This window comes from Kryptolebias marmoratus, linkage group LG13 (genome assembly GCF_001649575.2).
Source record: "Kryptolebias marmoratus isolate JLee-2015 linkage group LG13, ASM164957v2, whole genome shotgun sequence".
Lineage (NCBI taxonomy): Eukaryota > Metazoa > Chordata > Actinopteri > Cyprinodontiformes > Rivulidae > Kryptolebias > Kryptolebias marmoratus.
Window position 1 is genome coordinate 9,421,835 of NC_051442.1, and position 15,097 is coordinate 9,436,931.

At 41.0% G+C, this 15,097-nt stretch overlaps 2 protein-coding genes across 2 annotated transcripts; one reads left to right on the forward strand and one right to left on the reverse strand.

Moving 5' to 3' along the window:
• Positions 1–1,181: 1,181 nt before the first annotated feature.
• Positions 1,182–6,205, forward strand: bicdl2l (bicaudal-D-related protein 2-like). The gene is made up of 6 exons (XM_037978912.1): positions 1,182–1,853; positions 2,486–2,605; positions 2,684–2,842; positions 3,480–3,562; positions 3,712–3,832; positions 5,394–6,205. The coding sequence occupies exons 1-6, from the start codon at positions 1,332–1,334 to the stop codon at positions 5,751–5,753; spliced, it is 1,365 nt and encodes a 454-aa protein (XP_037834840.1). The 5' UTR covers positions 1,182–1,331; the 3' UTR covers positions 5,754–6,205.
• Positions 5,940–13,733, reverse strand: abhd11 (abhydrolase domain containing 11). The gene is made up of 6 exons (XM_017421246.3): positions 13,467–13,733; positions 11,879–12,014; positions 11,340–11,513; positions 9,837–10,007; positions 9,573–9,754; positions 5,940–8,063 (listed from the first exon to the last, which is right to left on the reverse strand). The coding sequence occupies exons 1-6, from the start codon at positions 13,592–13,594 to the stop codon at positions 7,928–7,930; spliced, it is 927 nt and encodes a 308-aa protein (XP_017276735.1). The 5' UTR covers positions 13,595–13,733; the 3' UTR covers positions 5,940–7,927.
• Positions 13,734–15,097: the final 1,364 nt, after the last annotated feature.

The following is a 15,097-nucleotide window of genomic DNA, read 5'->3' on the forward strand; positions in this document are numbered from 1 at the left end:
GTATGAGGTCGCTGCTGGTCAAGAATTACTGGCATTGCAAGCTGGATTTACAATTTTGTTCAAGTTGATTTTTCTTGACTTGGAACTCAAAAAAATACGATTTCCATGTATACATGGAACGCACCATCACTATTACCAGGTGAGCTGCTTCCTGTTGTCTGATTTGATGCTAAGCTAAGCTGAAGCTAAGCTAAACTAAACTCATAACGTTAAGAATTGGAATTGAGCGAATGTTTTTTTTTTTGTTTCTTCAAAATATAGACACATTACTCTAAGAAATGCTAATTGTTAAAACCAGTTTGCACAAAAGGTTTTTGTAAAATTAAGTGCTAACAAACATTTTTTGATACGAATTCTTGCTGATGTCTTTAAATTTTACCGATCTTTATAAATTATAAACAAAAACAGTTCAAGGAAAAATCAGGGCATTTTATCACTGAGGTAGATGATTAAAAAAGCTTTAAAATACATCAAATTAGCTTTATTTACAAACTAGATTTGTAGATGCTGACTAACTAGACTAAGTTTAATCCAGTTAAAACAAAAATGTATGTTATTATGAATTTCAGAAGAGAAAAAGATAATCAGCATTTGATTTGTTTAATTTTAAAATGTACCAATTGTTTGTTAAAGAAAGTGCTCAAGGAATTTGATAAGTTTTTAAAAACAACCTGCCTTCTCTTGCAGCATCAATACAAAATATTGTTTTGTTCATTCTTAATCAAAATTAGCTGAATTACTTTAAAAGAGCTGGTTTTAGTTGGTTGCTGACTCTTTGCTCATGTATGGAGGAGCTTTGTCACCAAAAAGTCCCCTTATCTTTAAGGAATAACTATAACTGGTGTTTCCCCCCCAAAAAACATTTAAACACTAAAAATAAACTGATGACTAATCAAAAGCGTGGGGAAAATAAACGTCATTGACGCTGTCTAAATCATTCCATTCACCAGCTCTCAGCGCTTCGTCTGTTTGATTTGTTTGATAAGAAAGCAGCAGTAAGCAGGTGTTCTGTGTCAAGCCTGAATATTTTGGATGGTATCAGCGGCTCAGACCTCACCCCTTTACCTCCCTGCTGCTCTGGTATGTTTCTGCGTCATGTGTTTGTCTAACAACCAAAGAGGAAGAACGCCAAGGCAGACGACTTAAAGCCACAGCCTCCGGTGACATCACATCATGTCATGCCTGTAGGGACGTGCTCAGGTCAGGTAGAACAAGCTTGGTGACATTCTTGAACGTCTCCCTGCCTCCTTCTTTGCGTTGTTGTCTTTATTTCCCATGTGTCTTCGCAGCTCTCAGAAGGTTCGACTGATACTCCTTCTGCCGAGCTGATCATGGATTACCGATCTTTTTCAGAGCTCAACGAGAAGCTGAGACCTCGCTTCTCCCCCAGCGATCGGCTCAGCTCTTCCCTGAGCAGGCTGGAAAGCAGAAAGTGGAACTCGCCCATGAGGCCGACCATCCTGCTGACAGAACCCAAGGAGAGCGTCTCTATTGCAGAACCAGAGAGCCCACAGAAGCCCGAAGAGCTGGACGAGATGGTGTGTGACGGCAGACAGGGAGAGAATTCTGGAGATCTGATGCTCTTCACCAGCGCCTACCCTTTCGGCGATTTGAGTTTGAAAGATTTGGACAGCGAGGAGCTAAACAATGATACTAGCAGCACCACGCAGTCTGAGGAGACCGACAGCACCGGGGATCTGGTCTCTGAGGGAGTAAGAGACTCCTCAGAGGCGGAGGGCGGTGTCGGAGAGAGCTCCCTCCAAAGGCAATACGCCGACAAGACCCTACCGGACCTGATCAAGAGCGGCAGGCCGCTGTGCAGACGCAGAACGGTCGGACATGTCTCAGAGACGGTAGGAAAGCAGGTTTTTTGAATTCGTGTGTATGTTTGAAACTGGGGGCTATCCTCGGGCGGATCTTTCATCAGTGCTGAAGTTAAAACAATGCTCCAAACCTCCTCGTCAGACCTGTCATACTGGGAGGAGACGGGGCCCAATTTGTCACTCAGGAGTTCCACAAACACGTTAAAAAAAGGCCACTCAAGCGAAAGATGCAGGGTTTTCTTTCTCAGAAGCTGTCCCACAACATTTTGAAGCACAATCAAGCCGCTCTGACGTCTGAGTGCACTAAAACTCTGCAGGAGTGATGAATGATTTTATACGAGATGCTTTATGACCCCGTGACGGTGACATATTGATTCGTGGTTAGAAGTGTTGAGATGAAAACAGCACTGGTGGGAAATGTTATCTCGTTATCGTGGTGTGTCTTCAGTGTATTTTCTAACTAAATTTAGTGTGTGCATGTACAGTGTTTTATAAGCTGGCATGACTAGTTTTTCTGTCCACAGTTTCACCCAGGAATCCAGATTAGCAGTTTCTGTTTACATTGTGTTAAAATGTCATGAATCTGTGGGTTTGTGTGGGAGCTTGTGAGCGTCTTCCCAGGAGTAAACACAGACATGCGTCTCTGTTTGTCTTATTTATAGCTTAAGGAAGTGCGCAGAGAAGTGGAGCTGTCTCGGCGACGGAGCATAAAACTCAAGGCTCAGGTGGACAAACTGCAGGAGCACCGAGACAGACTGGGCTGGAGCAAGCACCGAGAGAGCGTAAGGGTTGCACACGATGTGTCGGGACGCCACGAACACCCAAAGAGCTCGTAACGAGCGTCCGTTTTCCCACGGCAGGTCACAGAGGAGATTCTGTCTGTCGTGAGGCTGCTGCACCCACTGGTGGAGCCGGAGCCCAGCCACCACGAGCCCGGGCACGACGAAGACCGCCTGGACGCTGCTCTGTCTCAGCTGCAGACTGTGGCTCGCAAGTTGGCGATCAGCCACACCAAACAGGTCAGCGAAACGCCTGCGTACACTCACATAAAGCTCGACTGTCCCCCCGCTGTCCTGGTTTGCTTTGCTTTTATTCGGGACGAATCAGGCGGCAAAAGTGGCAAACCGTTTCCACAGGTCTTCAGTTTCTTATCATATTAGCTACTTTTTAAAGCTGCATCCGTACTTATATTGACAAAGTCAGGGAAGAAACAAAAACCATCTATTTGGACACTGCTGATGCAACTAGCAACCCTACTTCCTGATCAGATCACCTGACTGTGCTGTACAAGTGATTCTCATTGTTTCAAGGTGATTTTACTCATTAAAGATAATTAATAAATAAGAACATTTTCACCAGGGCACCAAAGCCTTCGTCCTGAAGTTTTGGAATTCCTGCCACAGGTTGGTTTGTAGGTGTGAATGTTTTTGTGACAGGCCCTCCTAATGAAAGCATTGTTTTCTTGGAGAATGTGCCTTCACTTTGGAGGGGGAGTTAAGTTCAGCTATGTGGTTTTACAAGTTTACAGGTGAAAGCAACGCATCGGTGGATTTTTCTGCCGTGAATCAGTTAATCGGAAGCGGTGCCTAATTTGAATACAAGCCGATAAGAGAGTGAAAGCGGGCGAATAAAAAAACAACTGCTTCGTTCTTTCAGGACTCCAAATCTGGGATAAACGGCACAGAGGACAGTGCTGTCCTGCAGCAGGCGCTGAAGGACAGAGACGAGGCCATAGAGAAGTGAGTTCACACGCCAGCACACTAACCGTCGCACTCTTTTTAAGTACCGGATGAATCAAGAATTATGGGGGGAAGCTGAAAGTCTCATATGTGTTTTTGAGGAATGAGTCATTGGTTCTGCTTTTTCTTTTTCTTTTTTTGCTGCGCAGGAAGCAGGCGATGGAGGACGAGGTGCTGCGCAGCAAGACGGAGATGATGATGCTGAACAACCAGCTGCTGGAGGCTGCGCAGAAACGTCTGGAGCTGTCGCTGGAGCTCGAGGCGTGGAAGGTAAACCGAACTTTATTGTTTAACGGAGGCCAGGAAAGGGTGTGCTCTCCAAACAAATGCACGCCTAAAGCTGATTTAAACCAACACTGAAACATGTGGAACTCAGCCAGAACAGTCCCGAAAAGTAGGACGCACGCACTTAGTTATAATTAAACACAAGTCATGGCACAGGATGTGTTCGGACATCAAATACACAAATCTGTAGCGTAGGCAGGCGTTGGTCTGTTGCCTCTGGGTTTGTTTTCATTCTGTTTATGTTCTACGCTGCACCGGGGTAGAGAAAACACGCCGTACACAGGGAAGTCAGCACATTTTCAGTTAGTTTTATTGGCCGCCGCCGAAAGGAGGAGGCTAATTGTTGTTTTGTTTATGTGTGCCTGTTACCAAAATAGCTCATGAACCACTGAACACATTTTAATGAAACTCTCAGGAAAAGAAAAAAAACAAAAAAAATTGGAACTGATTAATGTTTGAAGCCAATCCAGTTTACGATGGCCACCGAAGCTAATTGGCAGCAGACTACTAAAAAAAGTGGCTGTAACTCAGTCAGTTTTACAGACTTTGAGCTAAAATCTTATGTCATAGTTTATGAATAACACCACATATTCTGAGTGGGACAGAATCGCGTGAGGTCACACATGCTGTTATTTTATAGTTTGACTAAAACGGCTACAACACCGTCGTTTCTGAACACGAGATGATCTCAGTCTGACCTCAACTTCTCACCTGTTGGTTGCTGGAAATGGGTACCACATCCTTGTGACCCTGAACAGGAAGAAATGGATGTTTTTAACCAATACTGCCACAAATAATCTAATTTTTAACATTTTAGAAATAGTTTCTTTAGAACATCTGTTGTTTTGGACACTTATAACAGGACATTCAGATTTAGACTGTTAAATCAGTAGTGGATCCTTGTGATGTAGATTTGACAAGGATCCATATCACTACTGTTTATGACCCTGTTAGAGAGTTGACTGTAATGTTAAAAATTAGGCCTGAATTAGAGATTAGTTTGGAGCCTTTTTTCGTGCATAAAAGATAACTTTCATCAAGGTAACTTTGGTTCTTTGGTCAAAATAAAAGAAATGAAGACAATGCAAAATATAAACCACAGACTGATACAAATCATGACTTATTTAGCCTCTTCTACCCACATTTCCTGTCACTTATTACCTTCTGTGTGTCGGAGGATGGAGAATTATGGCTCATCTTATTTGCCTGTGTGTGTGTGTGTATGTGTGTTTGTTAGCAGAATATCGCATAAAGCACTGCATTTTGATGAAATTCTCCAAAAGCACAAGTACAACTTCTGAAATCTACCAGATTCGAGACACATCGATCGACCTTAGCCAACATTAAAATGGCTCTAACTCAGTCAGTTTTACAGACACTGAGCTGAAATTCAGTTTGGTAGTAGCTGAGGGTCCTCTCCAACACAAACTTTGAGCGCTAACCGATCATAAGATCTTTGTTTAAAACTTTGCCATGGAAGGCTGTGGGCGACTTGTGTTCCTTGGAGTAACGCTCAGCCTTTATTTACGTTTCTGCCCTTCTCCAGGAGGACTTCCAGCTGCTCCTCCAGCAGCAGGTGCAGAGTCAGCAGCAGGCAGAGCAGGCCCAGAAGAAGCCTTCCCGCTTGGGCCTCCTGAGGCGAAACAACAAACCCATGCAGCGGCCGGCCAACTTCCCGCTGCCTGTGCCCACCCCGCCTACAACCAACACCAACCAGATCTTCATGACAGGAACTGCAACGCTGCCGCGTCAGTCCGCTCCCAACGCTACTTCTCCCACCAGCAGCAAAAGCCCCTGGAACCTAAAGTTTAAGAAGGGCAAGAACAGTCGTGTCCCGGACCAGGATGCAGCCGAGCTGGATTCGAAGTTTGGCAACGACGGCTTCCAGGTGGTGTCCCTCGATTGAAACCGTGACACCTTTACGCTGAGAATACTCTCATGTGTAACAGGGAGGAGGATTTTGGGACCACTAGGTCGGCAGCCATGCAGATGGACAAGAATCAGGCTGCGAGCAGAGAATTAACGTTTTAATCTTGAGGCCTACAGCCACACACTTCAGTCAGCAAAGGTTGCATGTTTTTGGATTTTGGAGGCACCAGTGCTACTTTAAGCAATCTGAATGGAGGTAAATGAACTTTATTTATAGGCAGTAACATACCATAACAGCAGAACAGCAGTATGTTTATAAATACATCTACATTACATTTTGAATATTTTGTCAGGAAACATAATTTAAATCTTGGATCTATTATCGAGAATGAGCGAGCCATGTAAATATTAAATAATGTAACATTTAAATGCCTTACAGTTAAATGTTTGACTACTGTAAGATGTAAATAAATGAAAATTGTACTGAAACGCTTCTTTAAATGAATCATTCACAAGAAAACACATCGAACCTTTTCACAGATTTCAGCCTTTTTATTGTATATTTCCAACAATATATAATCCACTTCTATATGCATATTGCAAACATTTACAATTTATATATAATCGTTTTGTAGAATTAGAGCCACCACTGTGGCCACATGGTGAACGAACAAAGCACAGCAGGGTAACAGCTGATGAGAAGAGAAAAGGCATGCTCGTAGTATGAGAGGATACAATCCTGAACAGATGCTTACAGTCATCAAACAACTCTGTCGGTCAGGAGTTTCACTGCAACGCTTCGGAAGCCGAAACAAGACCTGCATTCAAATGTCAGCAATAACCCCGACCCCCTCCTCCCGACTATCTACACGTGACGTACCACAGGACGAATCGGGCCCCGTGGGAGGAGGATGACGGAGCGGCTCGCCACTAACTAATCCATAAATCTCTACTCACGTCGATCGCAGAAACGATGATTGTAGCAAACGTTTAGTGCCTCGCGCAGAACTGGCAACCCAGCTGCCAATCTAAAGCATACCGAGCATTTCCGGAGAATAAAAGCTGTTCCGTAAAAGTTTGACAGGAATGGAAAAAGGAGTTCTCGTTAAAAGAGGCACATACAAATGAACGACACCCTGCTTTGTTCTTTATACAATTGGCAGTTTCACTATTGGACCAAACTTCTCAATCGTCACGGCGACTGAAATGATATCAACACTATTAAGATTAGATATTTTCTTACATTGTGGCAGCATCTATTCGTGGTATACCCATGTTAGCCTTGTGCCTTATTTCGCAAAGGTAAGTGAGATACAGAGAGTAAATCGGTAAAACGTTGTTTTAACAAACACTGGAAAGGACTGACCAAGTACAAACACACAACAACAACATCACCACGGCTCGTTGCCGGACACAAAATAATATTGGGAGAATATATTAATTAGCAAATGTAACCTGGAGAGTTCACTTAACAGTTTGTGTTTAATACTGAGGTGGAAAGTTTCAGCTTGGTTGATAATGTTGGCATAAAAATATAACCAGTAAAACCTCACGCCTGACACACAGAGAAAGAAATAATAATAATAATAATAAAAGAAAAAAAAATACTGAACAAGCCACTACCGTCCACTCTGAAATGTTTTCCAACAATCAAACCTACAGTCCTGTAACACACACACTCTGCAGACCTCCACTGGACACACACTCTTATTTTTCTACATTAAAAGCTTCTTAGATGCAGCATCTGTTTTACTGCAGTCAACTTTACCAATCCCAGACTGCTTTTCCTTTATACTGAGCTAAATATATGAGCAGAAAGACAGGACAGTGCAAATGAGTTTCTTTGGATTAGTACGTCACCTCCAAAAAACAGCCCCGTTATGTTAAACTGGAAATACTTCCTCAGCTATTGTCAACTTAAACAACAAAAATCAACACGAAAACATCTAGAAACTGACTAATCTAGAAACACTCTGTGTCAGGGAGAGAAAAAGAAAAATCAAAAGCTGATATTCACTATCCTAACTTGATGTTAAAAGGTGAAAGTGGGTTTGGTCCAGTGTTGGCGAACATTAGCATCGAGAATGACCCACCTCTCCCCTCGCTTGTGCTGAAGCCGCTGAATTCTCACCTTCGTTTTTGTTTTCGAGCGAGGGGACGCTCACAGACGCCGAGAGTTTAAAAAGTTTTGGGTCTGCAGGCCGGAGGCAGCTAAGACTGAAGGAAGGAGATGATGGAGCTGATGAAATCTAAGGGTTTGTCCGCGTGGATCCAGTGGCTGGCGTCGGGGATGTACTGGATGTCGGCGTTGGGGAACAGCCTCTGGATTTCCGGGTAGTCGTCAGAGCTGAAACAGGAGCGCAGACACGAAACGAGGAGGAATGAGAGCATAAACAAAATCACTTCAATCTGACATGTAGCTGGGATCAAGCAAGTAAACGAAAGGGTTTAATCTTCAGACTTGATTAAAAAAAGGAGGCAGATTTACTGTTTGTACTTTACTGAGTATTTACCCTGTAGGTATTAATACGATACTATCGATTCTTCAGGCAACTTGAGGACTTAAATCCTAATTAAAGATTTGTTTTTTGTCTCCATCATTTTACCACGTGCTTGGTAAAGTTTTTAATAAATATAAAAAAATACCAGGCTAAAAGATGTAGCAAAATGTCCTTGAAAATTATTTACAATAAAATGTGTTAACTACTTACATTTACTGCAACACAACATATCTTTTTGTTGGTACTTTTTATTTAGTTTTATACATTACCCATGATTTATTCGTTTTAATTTTTCACTTTTGTCTTAACACGTATTGTATTGTTTTTATCGATCAATGATGTGAGACATGAGCACGTAAAACTTAGAGTAAAAACGTGTGGTTTATACTTTTGAGGTCATAATGATTAACTTATTAAAACAGCAACAATCAAGTTTTAACAGTTCTGGTTGAGAATATTTAAAAGCACAAATATATAGTCTTATACTAAAGTAATCTTGAATTAACACACGAGCAGTGGAGGAGGAAGGTCAAATCTATTTTTAGATACACTGCATTGTGGACATGGATCGATTTTTAAATGTCAAAAATTGATTTTGTTGACGTAAATCTGCGCTGTCACTTTAAGAGAGTCGTTGCTGCTCGGTTCTGTTTGTCCTTGCAGAGTTACCGTAGCTTCCTGTAGTAGAAACGTAATCAAAGCCGTGCTTTCACTTATTTTTTTTTTTAAGCAGAATCCTGAAGAATAGATGTCTGTAAATAGCTGACATTATCATAACATGATTGTGTTTAATGATGACTTTGAAACATTTCATTTCTGTATGAATTTCCAGTGGCACAGAAAGACAATGCTAATCAAGTTAGCCTTTCCATGACGTTTTCAGTGATAAGTTAGCATCTATGCTAATTGTTGGTCAGCAGCCTGTGGTCGACAGGGTTTTTTGACACGTTAATGTGCACTCTTAAATAAAACTAAGTGTTTATTTATGTAAAACAAGCCACAGTCATTCAGGTTTCAAGATGATCACAATGCATCAATAATTGCTCCATAATTACATGGGCGAGCTTTAGGAGTTTTTAGGACTGCTCAGAATCAACATGATTCTGTATGTAAAAACCAAATGTCTTATTTATCAAAACCTTTTACAATTTACAATTTTTACATTATACAGCTAGCTTCTAGTTAGGTTTTTCAAATAAATAATTATGTTCACGCACCCCTTCAAGTGATGATTGGTTTTCTGTATTGTACAAACTGTTTATTAGCAAGGACTGCAAATAAGCATGAGGGATTACTGCTGATGAACCTGTCTCTCATGGATGCGTTCCTATAAAAACAAATACTGTGTTTTATACCTGATATAAGCAGAGCTGGCTCCACCCAAAAACAGCGTCGGCCCATCGTAGACTGTGTCGAAGTTGGGGAAACTTATGATTTCATCGAGGTGCGCTGCGATGGACTCCAGGTTGACCCTCCAGCTGTAGTGTCCGTTCTGCTCCACCAGGTTGGTCAGCAGGAACTGGCGCACCGAGTGCTCCTGTGGTCGCGAGCGGCAGGTTTCAGTTTCTCCACATTTCGTGTTAAACAAACCCGCATTAAACCAAAGCGCCCGACCTGACCTTCACCAGAGGGCGCAGCTGATCCTCAGCCATCCGCTTGGCAGTGGACCGAGGGATGTCGGTGGAGATCTTCATCTCCTGCATGGCCTGGATGTAGTAGCGGAAGTTGGTGCGAGTGGTGGACTGGGCAGGGCTGATGTCCACGACCACCAGCCTCTCCACTAAACTCGGCTACAAACAGAGACAGAGCGACTGGATTTAACAGGAAACGATAAACGGAAAAGGCGCCGCTGTGGGGAAAATCTTAAAGAGATCAGAAAAGGTGCAAATGACAGCTATGAAATGTTTGGACGTGGACACCTTAGAAAAACACATTCAAGTTAAGGTTTTTATCATTAAAATTATAATTTTATAATAATTAAGACCTTCGACTTCAGCTGTGCAGCTTTAACTTTTAATATCTGAGGAAAATAAAAAGAGGAGATACAGGTTTAATACGTAGAGTCCTAATTTTCCGGGTTTAAAACGAAAATGGACAGATTAACATAACCAGACATAAAATGTTTAATACTTTGTTAAAAATGCTCTGCGATGGCGACGACTGTCTGATGTTTTATGTTGTGAGTCTGCGTTTCTTCAGCAGGTTAGATGCAAACAAGCTGAGTTCAGGCGATTCACTCAATCATTACAGAATATTTCAATGTTTACCGTCATAAAGTATGAATTAAACACCACAATCCAGACCCTGAGTTGTCTCCAAACCTCTGTGTTATATTGTTCCAACTTATATCTACCCAAATAAACTGTTCCAGCATTGGTCAGACATTAATACATTTATTATTTGTTTACACCTTGTGATAAACTCTTTATGTAGGTCTTTTCTACTTTGGTAATGACACATCTACTTAGACTGTTCTTCACTTGATTTGATCACTTTTTACTATATAAAAAACAATCCTGCAATCAATTATTCACTAGTTTTTTTTTTCCCAAAACAATAAATATTTTATGTCAAGATTATTTTTTTTATATAAAAAGATGATTAGGAGATAGTAAATGCACCTGTTTTGTCTAATTCCTTAATTTATTCTGTCTCTAAGATTAAATAACAGTAAAGGGCAAAAAAATGCTGCTTTTCTCTGAATGTTGTGCTTTTTGCAGTTTAACCACAGCCTGTTGTACTTCCACATCGAATGTAAAATTAAAAACAAGCAAGGAATGCATGTTGCCCGCAGCCTTGCACGCCAAGGTTTGAAACAAAAACCTTGAGCGATTTGTTAGTGCTCTTAGTATGGATCGGGGATGACTTTCAGCAACTACCACAGCAGGTTTTAGCTCCACATCTGTTGTTTTGGTGTTTGCCGAGGTCAATTAGCTGTGGCAGCCATCTTGAACTGGACCGAGTCCAGAAGCTAATCCCCAAAACTGTGTTGGCGCCCAACTATTTCCTGACCTAACTGTTAAGTTTTGCATGAAGGGCAGTGATGTAAAGCGATATAAATACATTCACTTAAGTGCGTAAAAGTCATAAAAGATTCATGCTGACATTTAGCAGCTGCCCACCTGTGACAGAGCGGTTGTCATGGCGGTTTTCCCTCCCATGCTATGGCCGATGAGGACGCACTTCTCAATATGCAGCTGGCCGAGGAGGTGTTTCAAGTCGTTGGCCATGGCCTCGTAGGTCAGCACAGGGGTGTGAGGGCTGTTGCCATGGTTGCGGGCATCTACAGTCAACACCTGACTGGACAAAGGACAGTTAAGACACTTGGAATAGGGAACAAGAGGCAACAGAGCGGAAACTGAGCTTTTCATTAACTTATTTTTTTTCTCTTGGCTCAGGAGGAGGTGCTGCACGAACCACAGCTGTGTTACAAAATGAAGCGTCCAAGTTTCTGACATTTTATCTATCAATGTTCATTACAGCAGTGTGCCCAGCTGAGGAGCTGTATCAAATGACGGACAAACGAAAAGTGCTGACGTCACATTCGTTCCCCGGCCTGATTTTGGAGGAGAGTTACTGTCACACTGCTGTGAGCACACTGTGAGACGAATTGTTGTAGGTGTAACATCAGAAGGGTGTGAAGTCTTCATCACTGCTTTACCTTTCGGCCTGTGCGCTGCACCAAGGACTTCGCTATTGAGTGGAAGTTAGATTTACTGCCAAAAAGGCCGTGTAGAAACACCAGGGGAGTGCTCTCGCCTTTCCCATCGAAGACGTCGTACGTCAAGTTGACGGGACTGAAGAAAAAAAAAAAGAAGAAGAAGAAAAAGACGTTCATGTTGATTCAAAACACTCCCTCTGGTTACAACAGCAGCGAGAAAGCCATGAAATAAAACTTAAAAAGAAGAGATATTATTGTTCAATCCTGCAGATTTTACAGGGGAAATGACTTTGCTTCCACCTGCTGGTGGAGCTCAGCTACTCTTAAAGATAAACATTTATTAAGTTTAACCTTTAATCCTGAAGTGACAATCCAATATGTTAATGTTTATATTTAGCTGCAGTCAATCTATTAATGTACACACTCCCTTTATGTTCTTATTTTGTAGATATTTGAGTCGGTTTTATTGTATATCTGTCGCAACTGAGCTGCTGTTTGCCTCAGCCAGATTTTTGCTATCCAAGCCCCCATTTTCCTTTAATAAAAATGATTAAATATATACATAGATTTGCACATAGGAACATAAAACATCAGTCATTTTTATTTCAGTAAAAACCTTTCCAGTTCAGATGTTGTTGCAACAATAAACAGAAAAAGGCCCTGTATGGAGCTACAATAAAAACCTTGAAATTATGCATAAATTGGTTTAAATCTATTATGGTTTTTGGGCTATTTCAATCACTAATGTAGGTCAGTATTATTATAAATAAATATTTATTCAATCTATAAAATATGAATAAAAAAAGAGAAGAATATTACACATCTAGAAGCCCCAGTATAGCTTTAAAAACAGGTCATGTTTGAGTGTTATTTAATAAAATGTCAAATGAATAAACAGATTTAACCTTGCAGAGGGTCTTGTTTTACAATTGTTTTCTATTTTAAATCAGATACCCATGAGCAAAAACCAATTAAAACAAACATTTAAGTAAAGGATAACATTAAATATTAATGTCTAAAAGGCCACTATGATCTGACAAGCTACACAGATGACATCTTACAGGCCATGTTTCTAAAAAAAATCTCATAAATCACAGAGTTTAAAACAATATTATCATTCTTTTGGCTGTTTGTGTGATAGAATCTGTAATGACTAATACAATCCAGCACATCAGACATGAATCTTTCCCTCAGCGAACAGTAAATATTTGACATTCTGCAGGATTGTAGCTAAGATGCTAACTTGGCGTACATGTAGGTTAACAAACAATACAGATAATTATCTGTGAGATAAGACTTCATTTCGACTCTTAGACAAATAATACGAAACAACACGTGTTTTCAGATTTAACATTGTCTTCGGAGCTGCAGTAGAGGTCAGATTCAGATTAAAAATTGGGTAACCAGAGGTCTGAATGTCATTTCTCTGATAAAGTTAACGGTAAACAACAACGATGCTAACTGCAGCGGCTAAACAACCGAGGTTAGTCGACAAAAACACCGGGCTGTCATTTCCATTCACAAGCCCGCGTCCCAGCGCCCTGGGCGGGTACAGGTGCACCTGTTAGCCGAGAAGCTACGAGGATACCTGGAAGAGCTGGCCGTCCGAACCGGGAGAGCCACCCCCCCGCACGCATCCAGCTGTCCGGGGAAAAAACAGCACGACGGCCGGCCGCTCAGCGGTCCTCTCCGAAGCAGGCGACACAAAGCACTCATGGTAGCATATGTTCCGTTACCGAGAGGTCCACGAACACCATGTGGGTCTCAGAGCGGCCGCAATGACAGCGAAGAGACTCCGAGAGTGCATTCAGAAAGAGCGGCCGGAGGTCGAAACCGGGGAGCCCCTGTCTGTCAACAGCTGACGGTGCGTCATGACGTAAGACGCAAAGGCACGCAGAGTTTTCCCTGAATCCGGTCTGTTAGGCTCGTTACACTCTTTCCTTCTTTCTTTCTTTCTTTCTTTCTTTCTTTCTTTCTTTCTTTCTTTCTTTCTTTCTTTCTTTCTTTCTTTCTTTCTTTCTTTCTTTCTTTCTTTCTTTCTTTCTTTCTTTCTTTCTTTCTTTCTTTCTTTCTTTCTTTCTTTCTTTCTTTCTTTCTTTTGTTTTTGTGTGTGTATTTTATTCAGTAGTAAATTGAGTCATCTCTCATTTCTTTGTAGTTTGCCTCCAAGTTGTCTTTGGACATTGGTTGTTTCAGTCATTTTCACAGTACCTGACTATTTTCAGAGGAAAGATAGTTAGTTAGTTAGTTGGTTAGTTAAGCCACTTAAATCTGACTTGTGAATCATCCAGGCATCAAAAGGCTCATAAACTCAAGGTAAAAACCAGTGTTGTGTCACATAACATACAGCTTAGTAAACAACCTATTTTAAATGGTTTTAAATGGTTAGTCATTCTGTGTTTGTCTGTGTCTCTTTCCTGTCCTCTCTGACCCCAGCCGGTCAAGGCAGATGGCCGCCCATCCTGAGCCTGGTTCTGGTTCTGCTGTTAAAAGGGAGTCATTTCTTTCCACTGTTGCCAACGTGTTGTTCAGGATGGGAGACAGCGACGAAATGAAGATCTGACGCAATCTGCTGGCTTTCTTAGATAGATAACTTTTACTAATTGGCATTTTTAGAATGTATAACTTTTGTTGTGAATTGGCGATATATAAATAGACTGAACTGACTTTTTAGACACTCTGTTGCAGTTTGTCACAAAGAATGAACGTGAGCAAATGTAACAAAATCTCATTTGTCATTCTTCTATTGTTTAGAAACCCCCTTTAAAAAGAACTTTTGGATTGAAATGTTTCTTACTAACACAAAGCTCCAAGAAATATTGCCAACAGAGTAGGACAGTTATATTTTATGTATGTAAATGATGAGTTGTATCACCAAATACCCATTCTATTTTACAATATTGTCTATATTTAACCAATATAGACAAGATGCTGTAAATCAAACATAAAACATATCATTTTAAATTGATCTTTCCTCTTGGAAAAAAAGAACAAACAAACAAACAACAGAATAAAATAAAATATAACGTTGGAAACAATAACAACTTTTTAATTAACATCTCACAGAAAATACTGAAGGTCAATAAGTCAGGAGTCTTAATTCGAATTAAAAACATTAAAAAAGCCTGAGTTTAACTTTTTTGTTTTTCCAAAATCATCTGCATTCAAATAATATCTAAAGGACGCAGTCCTAAATAAATAAATACAGTTTCTATAAAA